The sequence below is a fragment of the Calypte anna genome, chromosome Z (genome assembly GCF_003957555.1).
Source record: "Calypte anna isolate BGI_N300 chromosome Z, bCalAnn1_v1.p, whole genome shotgun sequence".
Lineage (NCBI taxonomy): Eukaryota > Metazoa > Chordata > Aves > Apodiformes > Trochilidae > Calypte > Calypte anna.
Window position 1 is genome coordinate 34303203 of NC_044274.1, and position 20600 is coordinate 34323802.

Genomic DNA, 20600 nt, shown 5'->3' on the forward strand with positions numbered 1-20600 from the left:
GACTTGACAGTTTGTGCAGTTAGTCACTCACAGATCCAGTCATGGTTGCAATCCAGCCAAAGGCTGTGGTCAAAATAAATATGGGGACCCAGACAGAGATCCCATGCAAATGTGCAAGTGTCCACACCTGTGTTAGATATGAACAGGTGAACGATCTGCTCAGCATGGCAGCTGAGCTGGAGGAGGAAGTTGAAGAGAGTGTGAAAGGGAGACAGACTGGTGGAACCAGACCCTACCATCCCTGAGAGAAAAACAGCAGGCGTAGGCTCCAGAAGAAGCAGAGGTTCCCCTGCTCTATTGCCACCCTAGTGAAAGGGGACCTAAGAGATGGGTGGGAATGGAAACAGGTCCCTCCCTGGAGAGGCAGACAAACCCATGCCATAGGGCAACAAGATGAGGTGGTAAGAGTTGCTCTTTACACGAGAGAACAAGTAGAATGTATTAAGTTCTGTGCAGGGGCTGAAAGAAGCCTGAGAATTACAGGTCCTGGTTCTCATGGGGGATATTAACTACCCAGATATTTGCTAGACAGCCTACTCAGCAGCCATTCACATTCTTTAACCTTCATGGTTAAAGAGCGAACTGACAGACAAACTCAAGTGGAAGAAATTCTACAGATCATGGAAAGAGGGGCTGGCCACTTGGGAGGAATGTAACACTGTTGTCAGGGGATGTAGGGAAGCAATCAGGAAAGCTAGGGCCTCCTTGGTATTAAGCTTTGAAAGAGAGGACAAGTACAACAGAAAGGGCTTCTTCAAATACATTGCTAACAAAATTAACACTAGAGGTAATACCAGCCCAGTGATGAATGAGGTGGGTGCCCTGGTGTCAGAGAATACAAAAAAGGCCTCCTTTGTCTCAGTCTATAGTCCTGGAAACTGTCCACAGGAGACTCAGACCCCAGAGGTCCCAGAAGAAGTCAGGATAGTCTCAGCAAGAGTTTGCCTTGGTTGACAAGGACTGGGTTAGGGAACAGTGACTCAATCTGGACATCCATAAACCTATGGGTGCTGATGGGATGCACCCATGGGTGCTGAGGGAAATGGTGGAAGTCACTGCGAGTCCACTCTTCACGTTCTTTCATAAGTTGTGGGGAACAGGATAGATGCCTGAGGACTGGAGGAAAGCAAGTATCACTCCAGTCTTCAAAAAGGGTAAGAAGGAGGACCCAGGTAACTATAGACCAGTCAGCCTCACCTCCATCCCTGGAAAGGTGATAGAAAAACTTACCCTCAGTACTGTCTCTAGGCATACCAAGGACAAGAGGGTCATTAGGAGCACTCAGCATGGTTTTACTAGAGGGAAGGCATCTTTAACCAACGTGATAGCCTTTTATGAGGACATAACCAAGTGGATAGATGATGGCAGTGCAGTGGTTGTTGTTTATCTAGATTTCAGTAAAGCATTTGACACCATCTCCCATACCATCTTCACAGATAGACTGAGGAAATATAGCCTGGATGGTTGGGTGTGAGGTGGACTGTGAATTGGTTAAAGGAAAGAAGGCAGAGAGGTGTGGTGAATGGGACACAGTCTGTATGGAGGCCTGTATCTAGTGGAGTGCCTCAGGGGTTGGTAGTGGGAGCAGTACTGTTCAGTACACTTACCAGTGACATGGAGGAGGGCAGAGAGCACTGTCAGCAAGTTTGCTGATGACACAAAACTGGGAGGAGTGGCTGACACCCCAGAAAGCTGTGCTGCCATTCAGAAGGACCTTGACAGGTTGCAGGGTTGGGCAGGGAAGAATTTAATGTATTATATCAAGGGCAAGTGTAGAGTCTTGCATCTGGGAAAGAACAACTGTACCAGTACAATTTGGGGACTGAATTGCTGGAGAACAGTGAAGGGGAAAAGGGACCTGGGGGTGCAGGTGGATGGAAGGGTGGCCATGAGCCAACAATGTGGCCTTGTGGCCAAGAAGGCCAATGGCATCCTGGGATGCATTAGAAGGGGGTGGCTAGCAGGTCAAGAGAGATTCTCCTCCCCTTCTACTCTTCCCTGGTGTGGCTGCATCTGGAATATTGTGTCCAGTTCTGGGCCCCTGAGTTCAAGGAGGACTGTGACCTGCCTGAAAGAGTCCAGTGCAGAGCTACAGAGGTGATGAAGAGAGTGGAACATCTCCCTTATGTGGAAAGGCTGAGGGCATTCAGTCTCTTCAGCTTGGAGGAGGCTTAGGGGCAACCTCATTAATGTTTATCAATATGCAAAGGGCAAGTGCCAGGAGGAAGGAGCCAGGCTCTTTTAGCTATGTCTAATGATAGGACAAGTGGGTACAAGCTTGAGCATAGGAGGTTCCACATAAATGTAATGAAAAACTTTTTCACTGTGAGGGGGGCAGAGGACTGGAACAGGCTGCCCAGTGGAGACATTCGAAACCTTTCTGGATGTCTTCTTATGTGACCTACTGTAGGTGACCCTGCTATGGCAGGATGGTTGGGCTTGATGACCTTTTGAGGTCCCTTTCAACCATTAACATTATGTGATTCTGTCATTTAGGAAGAGTTACTGGCATGCAAAACAGTACATTTTCAATTCAGACAGACCTTCAGAAACTTGAAGTCTGGCCACCAGAAATCTAAGTTCAATAAGAAATGTCCAAACTTCTACACCTAAGATAGGATATTCCTACAAATCACTCCAGGCTAATTATCATCTGGATGAGCAGCAGTTACTGTGAACATCAAACTGAATACAAGCCATAAATTATGGATCAGACAAGTCTCACATGGGATGATACAAACAGGAGTATGGCCAACAGATCATGGAAGGCTATCAGCCTATAATCAATATTTGGGCATACAGTGTTGAACCCACTCAGTTCAAGAAAGATGCTGAAATGGGGAGATGGCTGGAGGCCTAGAGCACATGACCCAAAATGACAGGTCAATGGACCTGGATTTTTCCAGCTGTACGAGGATGCTAACAAGTATCCTTAACAGCAGCCTACAACTTCTTGAATGTCAGTTACAAAGGTATTAGAAGATACAGGTTCCCGATTACTGGCAGGCAATGCAGCACTGGGGAGAAGTGGAAAACTGGAACTTGAGCTAATTCAGACTGGATGCTAGGAAAAAAGGTGAGTAACACAGTCCTCGATTGGGTTATTCAAATACTAAATGGATCAGAAAATGTAATTGGATCAGGTTAACTAAAGAGGTTGGAAAATCTTCCTCCTTTGATTTTTTCAGATTTTGGTAGACAAAGACACAACTGATGTGATCTTAAAATGCGACCTCAAGGAGACCGGACACAGTTACTTTTGTGACATTTTCCTGTTTGCTTACTGCAGTGATGAAAACATGCTGCTATATAAAACACAGCCAAAAACTCTGTGAACAGACCTTCAAGAGATGTTGATTTCATACAAATAAACACAAGCATCTCATGAGCCACCATATCAGACAGATTTTAAACAACCAAAAGTCTAATTTTAGTAAGCATTCAAAACTAATGCTAGAACTCCTTGCCATTTTGACTTGCACTTCAATATAAACTCTGAGACATGAAAGGTTCTTTTTACAATGGCTAAAATCTCTAATGCAGGTGGGCAAATGACTTAAAGCACGAGTTAAAATTACTCACTTTAAACTGCAAGTAGTGCACTGGAGGTGGTGTGATGACACTGTTGAATGGAGCAAACCTGTGCTCATATCGAACTTGTTCACTATCCAGTTCAAACTTTGGTTTTCTTACTTTGCCATCCATGTCAAATGCGATCATTGTCTAAAAAGTAAAGGATAAATACAGTTAGAAGTGCTACATTTAATTTTGCTAATGATACCAAGCTGTGTGGTGTGGCTGTCATGCTGGAGGGAAAGAAGACTGTCCAGAGATGGGTGGTGCAAAAGCATGAAGTTCAGTAAGGCCAAGTGCAAGGTCCTGCACCTGGGCAAGCACAATTACAGGTTTAGAGGAGAATGGATTGTGAGGAGAAGGAGTGGGGTGTTTGTTGGTTGATGAGAAGCTCAGCATGAGCTGGCAATGTCTCTTGCAGCCCAGAAAGCCAACTCAATTCTGGTCTGCACCAAAAGAGGGGTGGCCAGAAGGTTGAAGGTGGTGATTCTTCCATTCTACTCTGCTCTTAACAGACCCCACTACCTCTCCTGTGAAGCCAAGCTAAGACACTTGCAAGAATTGCTGAGCCTGCAGAAGAGAAGACCTTATGGCAACCTTCAGTAGCTGAAGAGGGCCTTATAGGAAAGCTGGGGAAGGACTTTTTGCAAGGGTTTGTAGTGACAGGACAAGCAGTAATTTTTTTTAAACTAGAAGAAGAGAGATTTAGATTAAATATTAGGAAGAAACTGGTTTTTTGTGAAGGTGACGAGACACTGGAACAGGTTGCACAGAGAAGCTGTGAATGCCCCATCCCTGGTCATGTTCAAGGAGCGTCTGGGTGGGGCTTTGAGCAAGCTGTTCTGATGGGGAGTGTCCTTACCCAGGCTGGGGGGTTGAAACTAAATTATTATTAAGCTCCCTTTTGACCCTTAACATTCTGTGATTCTATGATTTTGCTGTGAGGAAGACAAAAACTATGACTGGGCCAGAAAAAGAATAGATAATTTACCATGTAACATTAACTTAACATTGAACTTAATTTCCAGTCCCACTGAAAACAAAGAAGGTGTGCAATGCATGCTTGATTCATATTACAAAAAAGTTAAGCCATTATTCAGCAAAATTACCTTGTACATCCCAGCACACATATTTTGGTATGCTTGACTCATGGTGATCTCTCTGCTGAGAGGGCGAACTGCAAATTTCACATAAAACCATTTTTTTTAAATCAACAGAAGTACACACACTAATTTCAAATCAAAACATTTCTTTAAAATTTTCAGAAAGTGACATAATTCTTAATTGTATTTTTATAACATGAAGAATTACTGAAGCACAAAAATCACAGACATACATTTCTGCTCAGCTTTCTCTTAACTCACTATCTCTCAGTGTATTAAGTCACATGAACATCACACTGCCTTCAATGAAATAAAGCAGTTCAGACAGTCAATGGTATTTGCATGTCATTATTCACCAAACACTAGTTTAGAATTGAAAGCCTGCAGACTAAAGGCCTATTTGCTTAATGGCTTCCAGCGTTTAACTACAGACAAACTGCTCACCCTTGGCACCTTTTCAGAAAGTATAAAATAAAGTAAATAATTTTCTGAATTTCTAGACAAGGGAATTCATCCATTGTGACCTTGAGCTGTTCATGTCTGTTTGTTTCCCTAGAAAAGAAGCATAAAAAAACCCAGAAACAAACGAAAGAGCAAAAGCAAGCTTCTGCATGGTGTTTATTTGCAATGCACACTAAGGTAACTCCAACATGTCACAACCTTAGTAGCCACACAAGCATGGCAAATCTGCATCAAATGGTATTCAGGCACTGGTTTTGGCTGCCTTCTTAGTAGAACGCTTACTTACAGTTCTGACTGGAGAGCCAGACCACTATGATATACAAAGGGAAATTCTGATTTTCTCTCATGCATATGCAGCGGAGAAAGCATGAGTCTGTAAAGGGGCTTTTGCTCAACTGTATTACCAGTGAATTGAAATGGGACAACTCACCATTGTATAATTAGGAACATGCTTGAACACCTTCTGAAGCCAAAGAGAAATTACAGAAATAGACGTAAAGTTTAGTCTTAGGGTATTGCTACAGCCACAAAAAAATTTTCCTGGAATTATAGACTGTAGAAAGGTAGTATTTTTCAAAGGTATTCACTCTGGATGTGTTAATTACCTCTCACAGGATTCAACACATAAAACAATGGCTGAAGCTGTGAACATGAATCAGTCTGGATTTTTCTGAAAGACCTATTTAAAACTAAGGAGCTAAATAAATGCACAATTTTTACACAGAAACTGACTGTCTTAGGTTAAAAGTTGTATATTCAAAACTCCAGGGTATTTTTCTTACCCACATCTGTGCTGACTCCATAAATTTTTTATCTTAATTCTACCTGGCTGCATGAAAGTGCAAAAAACCCCCAACAAAACAACACAAAAAACCAAAATTAAATAACCAACAAACGAGTTATACTGAATTACATTCTACACCTAGATACCTTTTTTCTTTTTCTTTGTTTTCTTACTACTACGGCCCTTCTGTTGTTCCTCCATTATTCTCTCCTCTGCCATCTGAGAGCTGTCAGCACGGCTCAGTGTTGACATCAACCAGGCATAGAGGAACTCTGACAGATACCTACAGTAAAGAAAGTATATAGCTGTTACATGCTATTAGGGCAAAACATAATTCATAATTCATTATCCTCACTGAATGCCAAGTCATTGACTTGAAGAACTAATAGTAAAGGGCAACCTTTAGGACAGTTAAAATGCCACTTTGGCAGCATGGCAGAAATCAACAGATTTGTTTGCCTTCTGTTTAGTGGTTTTGTTTTGTTTTGCTTTAAGCAAGACTGTACACAGATTCAACCAAGGTCAAGGTATTCAAGTTCCTTTGATGTTTACTAAGTGAAGTCTAAACTACTTATTATTTCAAAATCCACGTAAGATCAAATTTTTCTGTAACTCTTCTCTCAGCAAGTGAAACATTTTAAAAACAGATACTATATTAATGCATTTTCTACTTTTGATAGGACTTACTGTTTTGAGAAACAACATTGCTACTCACGTGTTTCAAGCATTAAAGAGCTATGAATTATTAAAAAAAAGGTTCAGGCCCACAGGAACACAAGAGACACAGGTAAACCTCTAAGACTTAAGAAAAATCTTTACAAATTCTTTAAGGTTGATTTCTTAGCAAGGAAAAGCAGGTCCATTAAATCTCTAGAATTACTTCAAATCAAAAGGAATAGGGGAAAAAAGAGCCACAGATCTGGAGCCCAAGAAGAAAAAATAAAACTTTGAAAGAAGTCGTAATTCAGAAGGAAAATCACTGTGAAGTAATTATGATTTTTATTTGCACATTTTCCCTCAGAAATTTCCTTTCTTTCTGTTCTTCACATACACTAAGGAGATAAAGGGGAAAATGTGGTCAGGGGAAAAACAAAACAAAAAACTTCACTATCTAAGAGAAAGCTTGGTATTAGTGACGTGTCACTTAAAAGAATACTGCCATCTTCTGGTTGCTATCTGGAGTATTAGTTTCCTCACTAATTGCTTAATCTACTAATGAAACAGCACAGAAACATGAGACACACTGAAGTTCATGTCATTTGAACCTGCTTAACATCTTAAAGAAGTTTACTGCTTACCTAATGTTTGTATGTAACTTCACAGAAAAAAAAAACCAAAACAATAAAAACAACAGATAAACAACAGATAAATAACAACAGATAAACAAAAACACCAAAGTTCAAAGCACTTCAACACAGGAATGTTCAGCATCAAATTTTAATGCTGAACCAAAAATGAACCATCAAAAAAAATTATCTTTTGGACCAAGCAATTAACTACGAAAAATAAGTAATATGAATGGAAGTCAAAAAATAAGTATTTAGACTCCTTGCAGAGCAATAGTTTTCACTAAAGAGAGATTAAATCTTCAGGCATACTCTAATAAGAATAAAGGACATTGCTTTACTCTTGCATTCTCTTGTGTAACCAAATCAGTGTATTTTTCATTCATTGTCATAAGGAGACACTGTTTTAAAACCGTGAGTTTTAAACAGAGAGTTAACTAGTGTTCTGGGAAAAAAATAAGGTACACTATTTAGTAGGATTTTTTTTCTCTACTTGTAATTTCCTTAATATGGAAACTAAATATTGCATTGTGTAAGCTTGAGATTAAAAAAAAATCATAGTTGAAGTCCCTTCCTTTAAATATTTGCAATGATAGCCCCGGGGGAGCAGGCCTCCTTCAACTGCTGTCAATAAAGCATATCTTACCAATAGATGTAGTAATATTCATGCATACTGTAAAGTTCCAACTCAAAGCCACTCAGAAGATACTGTATCATAATACGAAGGTTATGATATAGGACCCAAGTGCCCAAGCAAGCCAGGTGTTGCCTTTGTGGTTCCTGCTTCAGTAACATACTATGAAGTGCTGCATCTACTTTCTCTGCCTGGTGAAAAAGAGTGAAGAGACAGGAGAGGAAGAACATGACTGAAACAGCACTCAAGCTCTGCCAGAAATAAAATCTTAACAAAATCTGAGTACAAATTGGGTCAGGAAAGCCATGCTCCAGACTAAAAGGCAGAAATACATTTTCACAGATAATGCCACCTCTATAGTTTAGATTTGTGATAAAATAGAAAAGTTTATACAGTTAACATGGAAGAAACACTGTGGCCCACCAGAGAAACTAAAATATTGCTCAGACTAATTCAGTCTTAAAATGTAATGGTATGAAAGACACGCAGTCTCCACAAGTTTCCCACAGTTGCGGTATTATCAGTAGGCTTGAACAAATCAACCTATATAACCCATTAAAAAGTGAAAAAAGAGTATATCTCAGCTGCAGTCCTGCAACAAACTCTCAATCAAATGATCTTAAAGGAAGCTAAAGCATACAAAATTTCCATCACATCTCCAAGTTCCCTGACTTGTTCTCCTTAGCATGCACATCTCAGAAAATTATTTGTTTCACACCTCTTGCTGCTGAAAAAATACCCTTCCACAAATGATGATACACCTTTCTCTGTCATCTTTCACTCCTCATTCTTGAGTATTGTTAAAATCAGTCAAAACACATATTTTTAAGAGTTACTATCTAAGGTATATACAATTTTAAAACCTATTAGAAAATAATGAAATTTATATCTTGTATAGCTACAAGACTGAATTTTGGAGTTTCCTGTAAACACAGCTCATCCATTTCTTCCTGGCTGCATCTTGAAGACTGACAACTAGAAGCAGGATATAGACTACATACTGTACTGATCTTACTGTACTGATCTACAATCTAATATCACATGCTCCACTCTGGTAGGATTATACCTGGAAAGAAAAGTTTGCTGTCCTGCTTCCTAGGACATTACCTCATCCTGAAGTGTGGCAAATTCCTCAAGTATGTGACCCAGTTTATCTCTCTGACGAGCTCTATTGTGTCCATGTATTTGAATCAGGCTACAGAATGGCTGAAAATAAAGTGTAAATTTACATTTTCAACACAACTCTGAAACTGCAAAAGGAGTACATTGATGCCTATGTAGGCATGGTTTTTACATATCTGTATTAGGAGGTGGGTTCCTTAACACTCCCTATTGAGTGTAAGCCATCAGGCAAGCAAGCTCCCTAGAGTGATGGAAGAGTCAATTTTTCTGTACACAAGTCAGCATGAGTTGGAGTGAGCATCCTTTAGGAATCTGATCAGAACAGAATGCTTGGGGTAAGAGATCTATTTATTATGCCTAAATCCATGTGCCCTGATTTGTACCAGCAACAGTGTGACCAGCAGGATTAGGCAAGTACCTGTTTCCCCGTACTTGATGGTGGCATGGCTGCACTTTGAATGCATTTTGGTTTTAGGCACTTCACTACCAGAAAGACATTGAGGTGTTGGAGGATGTCCAGAGAAGGGTGATGAAGCTGGTGAAGGATCTGAAGAAGAAGTCTTAGCAGAAGTGGCTGAGAGAACTGAGGAGAAATCTTATCACTCTCTATAATTATCTGAAGGGAGGTTGTACTGAGGTGGGGTTTGGTCTCTTCTCCAAAGTAACAAGTGGTAAGAGAGAGGAAATGGCTTTAAGTTGCTCCAAGTGAGGGTTAGGAAAGATTTCTTCACCAGAAGAGTTGTCAAGCACTGAAACAGGCTGCCTAGGAATGCAGCTGCATCATTGTAGGTATTTAACACATGTGAAGATGTCAACTTGGCAGTGATAGGTTAATGGTTGCACTCAATCATCACAAGGGTCTTTTCCAACTCAAGTGATTTTATAATTTTTTGTTTTTTAGATATTCATTGTGCCTTGTTCCAATTACTGAATCTTTTGAAACATTTCATAAAATTTTTAAACTGGAGACAATATAAAAATAATTTTGTTTCTGCTATGTACTTGTGTTAGGACATGGAACTATCCTGTAAACAGGTAGTAGGTGCAGATTTTTAATGAAGTGGAATGTTATTGAAAGGTCTGGAAGCATAATATAGGAACTAAGCCACAATAACTATGCTGACTTTTAAAAAAGTGTTAGCATTTTAAGATGACCAGCTTCTGCAATTTTGCCTTCACCTCTAAAAAATCTGGTCTCGTTTTGAAATGCAAGCAAATCTTTCAAGTGTTCATATACACACAAACATGCTGTAATTGGAACAAACACTTACCCGAACGCAGTGTGTCACAAAGGAATCAATGTAGTCCTTTGCCTGGTGATTATTATAAAGACAGCACCTAATAGGGAAATATCCACATACATACCTATGTTTAAAAATTTCTCCATGCCACGGAGTGCAAAAATTCAAAAACATGAGTGCAGTAGCAGCAAGTGACACCTCCAAACATGACAACTAGTAAGTAAAAAATATGTATGCTCCTTTTATGTATGTCCTTGTTTTGTAAGCAGAAGTATTTTTTCATCAGACCATGTAAACATGTACAAGTAAACTCAGGACTGACTTACTTTGGAGAAAGAACTGGAGGACTGACAAAAGACCTTAGAGCATCTTTTACCATGTCTTGCATGAGGTGAGTTCCAAACACCTTCTTGTTATCTACCAGAAAAGTTGTCTGAAAGTGAAAACGAACCTTTAGAAGTATGTTTTAAGGTAAAATTCATTCTTTAGATATTACTATTAGAAATCTCTTGTGGTACATATATTATATTAGAAGCTTGAAAGACTGCTTTAAGAACTAAAACCTTTCATCCAGGTACAAGCTTAGAAGCTCAGAAATAGAGGCATGCAGAGTTCTGTCACTTCTGTGGAATCCCAAGATCCAAAATACAGCTCTGTTGCTTGTGTAAGGTAATGCATGCAAAAGGATTTTATTTCTTGGACTATAAAGATGATTAATCAGACACGTTTCTGAAGATAAACATGAAATAGGCTATTCTGTTTCCCTTGAGGTAAAGGTAAATCTTCAGACTAATGCATACTTTTCTCTACCCCTATAGATACTACTGCTTTCATTGGTCATATTCGATGCTCAGCCCACTTTCCTCCACAAGTGCTACACAGCCCTTTCTCACATGGTTCTTCAGCAGCTAGAGAAAAAGCCCTGTTGTCAGGTACCCATAGGGACTGTACCAACACACAGTGCAAATGAAGAACACACACTATGAAAATCTTACTTGCCAATAGTTATGTTTCATTAACTCTGTATATTTTTTAACCAGGATCAAAAGGAAAGGTTCCGACATCCCACTGACTATTCAAATTAAAACCTCTTATAAGTAAATATACTTTACTCTGAGTTAAGAAACATATAAAACACGTAAGTGAAGCAGTGAGAAGTAGTAGCCTTTTCTGTCCTAAACTTCAGCTTTACAATGACATTTGTTACAGCGACAGGGTTAGTTAGGTCACAAAATTCAGTCCAAACATGGAGGATAAATACAAACATCAGCCCTAAATTGAAACAGTACATGGAAAACAGTATAAAAAAAAAATAAGTAGAGGTCCAGCTTTACAACAAAGAAAAAAATTAACACTTTGGGTTTTAATTATAATGTTGTTAACAACAGTATTTAAAATGTGTTAAAACAGCATTCAGAATATAAGCCTCAATATAGCAAATACCTAAGTATCTCCAGAAATTTTTTTAACACTTAAATTTAACAAATGCAAATAAGCATTTGAAAGAAGAAGAGGTATCCATAGACATAACAAATGCCGAAGTATTTTATGCAAAGACAAAGTTTAGGACTTGCCTGTAACAGAGATCTTGAAAGAACACATGGTGATTGTTCACTAAACTCACAGAAAAAATCCTAATTCATATTTAGGAAAAAAAGACAACACAGGTTAGTATGTAAAATTTTATATATATATATATGTATATATATACACATGCATTTTTATACACACACAAAAGCATTTGCATTTTTTTATATATAGAACTTAAATTATGTAAATACACCTGCATTTTGTTTAGACAAACCATAGTATAGGTTGTTTGTATGTAAGAAAGTAAGCATGAATAACTGGAACAGAACACAACATACTATGAAGATAAAACCTATTTTATCTGCAAAATTACTTGCAAAAGGTTTCTGAACTTTCTTCTTCAGATATGACAATTACCAAGGTGACGAGGTGACAATTAGCAAGTATTCAAAAAAGACATTGTGAACCTGCTAAGATCACAACATAACTGAACCAGGTATGTAACAAAACTGCATTTTTAAGTGGTATCAGATGCTTTATGCAAACACTGCTTTAATTAACTTAATAGGACAACAAGAGTATTTTTGCTTAGCCTTTGAACTGATGTACCTGTGGCTCGTTTCTCAGTCAGTGAACGTGTGTACAGTTAAAAGTGTTTCAAGCATTTAAGTGTCTTCTAATAAATGCAGGCAGTAATTGAGAATAACGTCACTTATTCAGGAAAGACCATAAGCAGATACTCAACTTTATGCCTGTTTGGGTAATTACATGCTTAAACAAATGTGTTAAGTGGTCTTGTGTATATAGGCACATACGCAGTATACTGCTTGCTGAATTTGAAAACAACCAGGACTGTAGCAAGGAACTATGTTCTGCTAATGCAGATGCAGTTCTTTGACCAAAGAAAGATATAGAAGGAAATTAACTCACTTGTGTTGTGCCATTAACATGAATAATTATTTTATAGATCATGGGAAAAATGGGGAGCTTTGAGAGGAAAAAGGTTCAGAAAAATATGAAGCAACAGAAAAGAGAGCAAATTTTGAGACTGTACGCAACAATGAGAACACCAAAAGATTTATGTACATAGCTCAGCATTTTTTCAGTAAGTAAGAGCATGGATATATGATTTTTTGCAAGTTACATTTTATGATCTTATTTTCATCTACAAGTAAGAAATATTCATGCTTACCAGTATACAGTGCAAATTAGTTAAGTTGACTACTTCACATACAGTTCTTATTCGGTCTATTAGTTTGGAAAAATAGCTGACCATTTCCTCCCTTTTAATTATTTTTGCATAGCGAGGGAAAGTTGGTGGCAGCAATCTCTGATTAACAAGGGGCTCAAAACCCATCATAATAGGATGATCTAATGAAGGGGAGGAGGAGAGAGAAAAAGAGAGAAAAGCTGCATATAAACTGTGTTTTCAGAACTCACTTCAAAGTTAAAGGTTTAATACAGCTTATTCAATTAGCCAAAACTAACTTTAAAAAGTTACTTTTAATTTCCAGGGACAGTTACTATCCAATTGAGACAATAATAACTATTTCAAAAAACCCAACCTTCAACATGTCAGCATTTGCCTGTACAGGCAGTAGGTGGTGCTGTCTGATTTAAAATGACAATGCACTTAAGTTCACATTATCTCTTCCTTTGAAGAGACGATATTGCATTCAGGACAACGACTTAGGTACATAAAATTAAAATCAAACAATGCAAATCTGTAGCAGTTTGTGTAATGAGTATTATTAGTTCAAAGTAAATAGTAATTTTTAATTTTTTTTTAAAGGCACATAATTAAAGTATATCAGGACAGCATATTTAAGAAAGGAAAAAATGGTAAAATTTGATACTTACCTCCCTTAGTAGTATCATTCTGTGCCTGGATACCATGATGCAACGAATTGTGGATGGCAGAAAGCAAATCAGCTGCCTGAGTCATTAGTTTCTGGGCTTCTGCAACTGCACTGGTCTGAAAGGTAGATAGCAGTTATTCACAACATGAACAAAGCTATTTTGTTGCTAAAGTTAACGCTAGTATTAGAAAAAAAACAAAAAGAGAATGTTATTAGTATCCTAATGCTTCTACACAAACAGTTCTGAAAAACAAAAAGATTTTTGTGCAATAAAATATTTATATTTTTCATAGCTAATCATACATCTGCCTTTTTTATGGTGTAAAATAAGCTTTAATAATGATTACAATTTGAAATTCAGTATATACTACATGCAGTTGTCTACTTCTGATTTTGTAAGTGATGGAGGTGGTGGGAGGCAAAAACCCTCACAAAACTATTCTGATAAAGGAGGCAGTACTCCAAGGTACAAACAGGAAACAAAAATATTTTTAGAAAATGCGTGTTTTTTATAATACAGGCAAAAAATCTATCAACTGAAATAAAATTACTATATAACATTAGAAGATACCACATATCCATTAGAAATCTTGGTTCATGATCTGTTGACATACAGAATTTTCTGGTGCCCTGTGAATCCAAATCTCTTAGCAAACTGTGTACCATTTAATATAGCTCTCCACAAAAATCTAAAATCTTCTTTTAAAAACACTGGACTGACAGTCCCTAATGGAACTTCAAATATTTGAAATCCCAAGTTAAATTGAATCTTCACTTCTTTGAGAAAAGAGATGTTTAAAACCTCTAGCAAGATCTAAGAAAAGCTGAACAAGACCTGTAGCTCTGCACAATATATACTTGTGTATTATAGCATCCACAGTCTACAGTAAGAGTAAGCTGCCAAGCAGATCTAATTCAAAGTAATCCACATTGTAAATAACTTACACTTTAAGTAATCATACTTCATCAACAGTAAGATGACCTCATTTTGCACTGGTCATTAACTCATAGCAGTTAGACAGGACGTAGCTGTACATCAGTGTAGATCACTGTGTCTCAGTTTGATTTCACATGTAACAAATAGCTATACTCAGAATGCAACTGCTCTCAGTCACTCAATTTTTTCTCAGTACTGATGTCTGTCAACAATACTTGCACTCGACTTTCAATTCAATCAAGATCTTTTAAACTGTACAGCATGCAGCTATTGCAACAGCAACATATGTGGGAGGGACTCCTAGACACCTATCCCAGAAACTTGCTTATTTCTCTATGAAAAAGACTATTTTTAGTCTTCTAGAATGAATACTCTGTCTTTCTTCAAGACCATACTAATGTCAGCTACTAACCTTTCCTGTGTTTTCTTTGAAAATGAGCAAAATATGGTTACCCCACTAAGGCCTTTCTCTGCAGCAACATCAATTCAAATCTACTAATGATTGCTTGACCTTAGAGAAGGAAAACGTGAGTATTTCACAGGATCACATTGTGAATACAGAACCAACACATGAACTTACCTCTTTCTTGGTAAATGCTATTAGAACAGTCAGTAGCACCCGGGTAAACTTGACTCTACTGAACACAGCTAAGTACTGCTGATGCTGCAATTAAAAAATACTAAAGTTACCAAGCAATATGCATTACATCCTGAAATTAATAAAAAACCTAAGCAAACAAAAACCTTTAGCAGATTTATTTAAATATGCTCTCTGGCCTTTAAAAATATGGTATCTAATATGGTTCTGAGAAAAGCTTAGAGAAGAAATCTCTATTATTGTCAGAAAAGCACTAGCACACAAAATACTAAGATACTTTTGGTAAAGCAAAAGCACTGGCTGTATGGCATCTCCTATAAAAATGCCATTTAAATCTCAGCCTAAGTGAGAAACCACAAATTCTTTAACCAATTTTCTCTCCTTTTTCCTTAAGATCAATGCCAGAAGTAATTTCTGGAGGAAATAGTACTGGGAAAGGAAATCCACACCCATCTAAATTAGCCACAGACTATACCAATTACCACTTTTTCTGGAAGGAGCTACACTGCTTTCACCTTGTCTTCCTACTTTCTGCCTTGTCAGTGAGGCTGTCAGCAGTGATAAAAACTGTTGGGAAGGAACTGAGGGAAGAAGGTAGAAAGCAGATAAGGCAACCTACTTTGCTAATGGCTTTGTCTTATAATCATAGAATTATTAAGGTTGTAAAAGACCTCGAGGATCATTAAGTCCAACTGTCAAACCAATACCACCATGCTCACTAAACCATATCCTGAAGTGCCATGTCTAATCGCTTTATGGACACCTCCGGGGATGATGGTTTTTGAAGACCTCCACCACTTGCAATTGCAGCCTATTCCAATGCCTGACCACTCTCTCAGCAAAGAATTTTTTCGTAACATCTAATCTAAACCTCCTCTAGTGCAATTTTGAGGCCATTTCCTGTTGTCATATTATGTGTCACTTGGGAGAAGAGATCAGCCCCTACCTACCTACAACCTCCTTTCTGGTCATTAAAGAGAGCAAAATGGTCTTCCCTCAGCCTACTTTCCTCCAGGCTAAACAACCCCAATTTCCTTAGCTGCTCTGCGTAAAACTTCAGTCTTCTTGTGAGGAAGGTATGTTAAGTGGCAGCATTACAGCAGCATTCCTATTCTGCTATTGGGATTAATCCAGAACTCTAGCCATTCAGAGCACAAAAGCCTACCTGCTAGTCTGGAATTTGCTCAGGGCCATGTTTAGAACAACTCAGATATGACAGTAGTCTCAACACTACTATCACTAATGGTGACACACACTTCTCACAAGCTTATAATTAGTGATCAAAGTAAGGCTGTACTAATCCATGGAACCCAGAATAAGAAGTAAACAATTCATTACTTCAAGTTCAACTTCTGGGTCTCTCTCTTCTCCTTGTCGACTTCGTGTGCTCTAGAAGGTAAAGAATTTCAAAAAAGTGATTAAAATTTGCAGAGGGAAGCTACTGATAAAATCCCTTTACCCTCTACACAACACCCATCTTTTAAATAATACTAAAAAATCAGTTCAAGATCAAAATCTCTGAATAACCAAAAAAAAGCAACACATGGAAAGAAAAGCTTACAATTCTCTAGAGACATGCAAAACACTGTCCAGCATCAGGTAACTCCACAGAAGTGGACTGAACTTTAGAAAGAAAAGTTTTGCTCGTGTGTGCCAGATGAATAATCCAAAACAAAAAAAAACCAAAAAATTTTTAAAAATATATTTCTAGGGTCTTCAAGTATCTAAGTACTTAAATGATTTAAGAGCCTATTTCAGTAATGAGAGTGACTCCATTCCACTCTGCAGGTAAGAAAGAGAATTTTTACAATTGCGGTACAGGAAGATTATGGGACTTAATCATCACATAGTATATCTGCATAAGGACCAGAAGTTAAAAACATACTTTCTGTGCCCCAGCCCAGTGTTATCTTCTATAGCATGACTCCACCTATTACTAGTGAAGCAACTTCCGAAGACTTGTTATCTTTAGCTACCAGCAAACTTTCCAGCATCTTACACAAACCACTACAGAAGGTCGTAAAAAAAAATACCTCTTTAATGACACAAACCCACCATATTCATCACAACCCAAACCTCTGTTATGTGAATTTAAAGAATAATTGACAAGGCAAACAGAAAAAAAGTACCTTCACTCGTCTTTGCATATCATCTTCTACATCCTTTAGCATACCTGGAAAAGTCAGTATAATTAAAAACTAAGACCCACTCCTAGGAACACCCACAACACTCAGGAGAAAAACATTTTGAGCGGAAATCAAGTTTTGAAGTGCTTTACACACCTACTAGCCAAAGACTAGACAAAAATTATTTTGTGAGTGATGGTGGGGATGTTTTGCAACAACAGCTAAATTAAAGACTGATCCAAAGCTGAACTGCATACAAATTTTCTCAAAATAAATCAATGGGAAGCTCAAGTATATATCAAAAATAGCACCTCAAAAGGGTAACTTACATATGCGTGTACCCAATAAGATAGATATTCATATCTAGAACTACCAGACTGTTCTTTCCTCAAAAGCAAGCTGTTTGTATCACAATAAACTGAGGCAGAAAAGCAGAATTCCCACAGTGCTTTCCAATGATTTCCATCTAACTCAGTCTTGGGTGAGCCTAGCCACTTGGCTAAAAATCATGTCTTTGGTTTCTTAAGCATTTGACAACAGCAAAAACCCCATAACAGCTGAACCTTTCCTTCAATGAAAACTAATTTTATTTCTCATTTTACCACCCCACAAATTGTCACGAGACAAAAATACTTACATCTGAGATTCCTGCCTTTTTATTGTTTGGTTGATAGTACTTAATATGCTCAAAAGAGAGACTGATGGACAAATACACAGAAAGCACAAACTGTACCTGTAACTCTAAGATCTGTCACAGTGTTTGCCATTTTAAATCCATAAGTCATTGACTGAAAATCTTCCTGAAAAACAAAAATTGAAGAAACAGGATGTACTGAAATATATACAGTAGTAGTTACACTGTCAAGTTGGGATTTGGGATTCTTCTTGTTTTGAGTTTTTGGCTTGTTTTCTTGTTGCGTTTTGTAATTCTTTGTCTTTTTTCATTTGTTTTGGTGCATTTTTGTTTAACTACACAAAGTGTAGAAGACCAGTTTTATCCTGCACAACTGAATAGAACCTTGGTTTGGGTTCTGCTTCCTGCTGAAATCCAGCCTGGGGTAATAATTTTCTGCATAAACCCTTAGTACTGTTATGCCCTGCATCAATTTCATCAAGTGACAAGAACTATGTTACAAAGTGCTATTTAGTCAATTTTAGATATAGTCAGTAAAAAATTACTTGACCAAGCTCACAGGAAAGAAAAATTACCTTGAGCACAGAAAACAGACTGATTCTATTGCTCAATGGACATTTCAGACAACAGATAAGCATGGCTATATAACATAGAAAAATAAAAAACTAAGCAGGAAAAAAAGCAAAGCTGATCAGAATTGTTAGCCACAAGACTCTCATCACTATTTGAGCAAAGTACTTATGTGATTCTGATGTCACATCAATTCAGTGACATATTTATATGACTCGAGCAAAATACAGAAAAGCACATGAAACAACATTGAAAAAGACAGTATTTTAAAGAGCTTAAGTCTAACTTTTGGGAATTGCTGCTCCTGCAGTATCCTCAAACCAAAAGTAATAAATTTCTCTAATATACAGTTTTATTTGCATTAAAGAGCCTACATATATTTTTAACCACAGGAGATACAAAAAAACGTACCTCCTCAAAAACAGCTGCTTTATTAACCTTTTCTCTGGCAATATCACAGATTTTTAGAATCCCTAGAGCAAAAGCCTTCATTGCAGGATCTTCTATGAAGTCTGGATTATGAATATAAAGGCAAGTGAATACCGTCTGTGCCAAGGAATGTCCCTCTAACCATGTTATCTAAAGAAAAGAAAATTAATTGTTTTACTAACGACAGATAAGTTGTCATTTCTATATATTCATTATTTTTCCATCTTACTGTGTTTACATGAGTCATTAAGGAAGTCTCTATCATGGCTAACTTCCATCTAGCAAAAAGGAGAAGAGAAGATGTCTCTGTCTTTAGCCTTCATTCATCTGCTGGCTATGATAGGCAGTAAGTTAATGAAACCCAAGCACCATCAAATTCTGGTCTTGGATAAACTTTTCCCACTACATCCAACTCTGACCTCTCTGACCTAGACATAACATAAGAGACCATGAGATTTGCAAGTTTCCTCTATATAAATACCAAATAAAAAATGCAAGATGTAGTGAAACAACTCAACAGATTCTTCACATTGTCGTCACCTTACAGCTTCTTTTCACAGTTCGCTTTCCCTACTACTTTCATGCTGCTTTAACCTACAGGGCAACCTTTGGTAATTTATAACATTATTTCTACCTTGAAACAGCAGAATACAAAGCAGGATCAGATATAATATGATCACTACCCCCTTTAAAAAAGTGTCACTATTTGGGGTTAGGAAGGAAGGAAGAAGATAAATTACATTACACCATATCAAACATACAGAGACCTTTACATATAGTTTTGGGCCAAATTAGTGTGAAATGCTGTTTTAAAAAACAAAACATAATTTTAGAGACTGTGAAAATAAATTGTAGCGCAGCAAAAAAAAAAAATCCCAATTAACTAATAACCAATAATTTACTTTTCTTTCTAAATAGTTATATTTTATTTTTCAAAATGCCCTTCTAAAGTCAGCCAACACTGGCTGTACAGAAATGAGCAACAGAGTGCTGTAGGTTACTGCACGCTCACTCTTCAACACAGTCAAACACTAATCCACAACATTTAGTTAGATACCATACACTTAAAAGCCACAAATTAAAAAACCTTTTTATATTACCCGGACTGGTACCAGTTCTCAATCATAACAATTTCTGATTTAAAAAAAAAGATCTGAAAACCAAAATTATGCCTATTATAAAAGCCAACACAAATATCTAAATGGATATTAAAATGCTAAGTGTTTGTTTTCTGCTTGGTCAATACTTTTTCTTGAGTTCTACTGTGCTTTGTTTTTTTTTTAAACTGGATAAAAGGATTATATTTTGAAAGCAAAACCATATAATGTTAAGAGCAGAGAGATGCTTACCAAACAACAGAAACAGGTATCCATTATTCCTACCAGCTCAGGTGAAGTCAGATCCTTTATTTTAATTGTGCCATCCTTGGAAAACAAAGAAAGGAAAAAACCTAAATAGTTTTAGGTTTAGAGTTTAAAACCTAACAGTGCAAAGGGGACAGCTCTTCTTGTCCAACTCATCCATGAGACACTATCTAACTTTAGAAGCAGGATTTGAAACACCTGAAGTCAAAATACCAACATTCATATCTGACACAGCTGTACTGCAGTGTCAAACAGACCCCAAATTAGGTCTTTCGATTCAATAAATGGGAAGACTTGTTTAGTTTATCCAGGAAAGTGCTTCATTAGAAGTATGTTTTACAACTCTGA

General features: G+C 37.5%; 1 protein-coding gene across 12 annotated transcripts in view; it reads right to left on the reverse strand.

Moving 5' to 3' along the window:
* The window catches only part of NAA35 (N(alpha)-acetyltransferase 35, NatC auxiliary subunit), a 30788-nt gene that overhangs the window by 4543 nt on the left and 5645 nt on the right, over positions 1–20600 (reverse strand). For 11 of the 12 annotated variants that reach the window (XM_030466957.1, XM_030466961.1, XM_030466960.1 and 8 more), the window contains 16 exons: positions 20238–20312; positions 18871–19038; positions 17989–18055; positions 17259–17302; positions 16468–16518; positions 15112–15195; positions 13596–13710; positions 12928–13106; positions 11780–11839; positions 10532–10638; positions 10236–10302; positions 8950–9048; positions 7855–8033; positions 6069–6205; positions 4683–4750; positions 3583–3723 (listed from right to left, as the gene is read on the reverse strand). In XM_030466957.1, coding sequence (XP_030322817.1) covers positions 3583–3723; positions 4683–4750; positions 6069–6205; positions 7855–8033; positions 8950–9048; positions 10236–10302; positions 10532–10638; positions 11780–11839; positions 12928–13106; positions 13596–13710; positions 15112–15195; positions 16468–16518; positions 17259–17302; positions 17989–18055; positions 18871–19038; positions 20238–20312 — 1641 coding nt within the window. The remainder of the gene's footprint in view (positions 1–3582; positions 3724–4682; positions 4751–6068; positions 6206–7854; positions 8034–8949; positions 9049–10235; positions 10303–10531; positions 10639–11779; positions 11840–12927; positions 13107–13595; positions 13711–15111; positions 15196–16467; positions 16519–17258; positions 17303–17988; positions 18056–18870; positions 19039–20237; positions 20313–20600) is intronic. The other variant, XM_030466964.1, reaches the window with a different exon arrangement.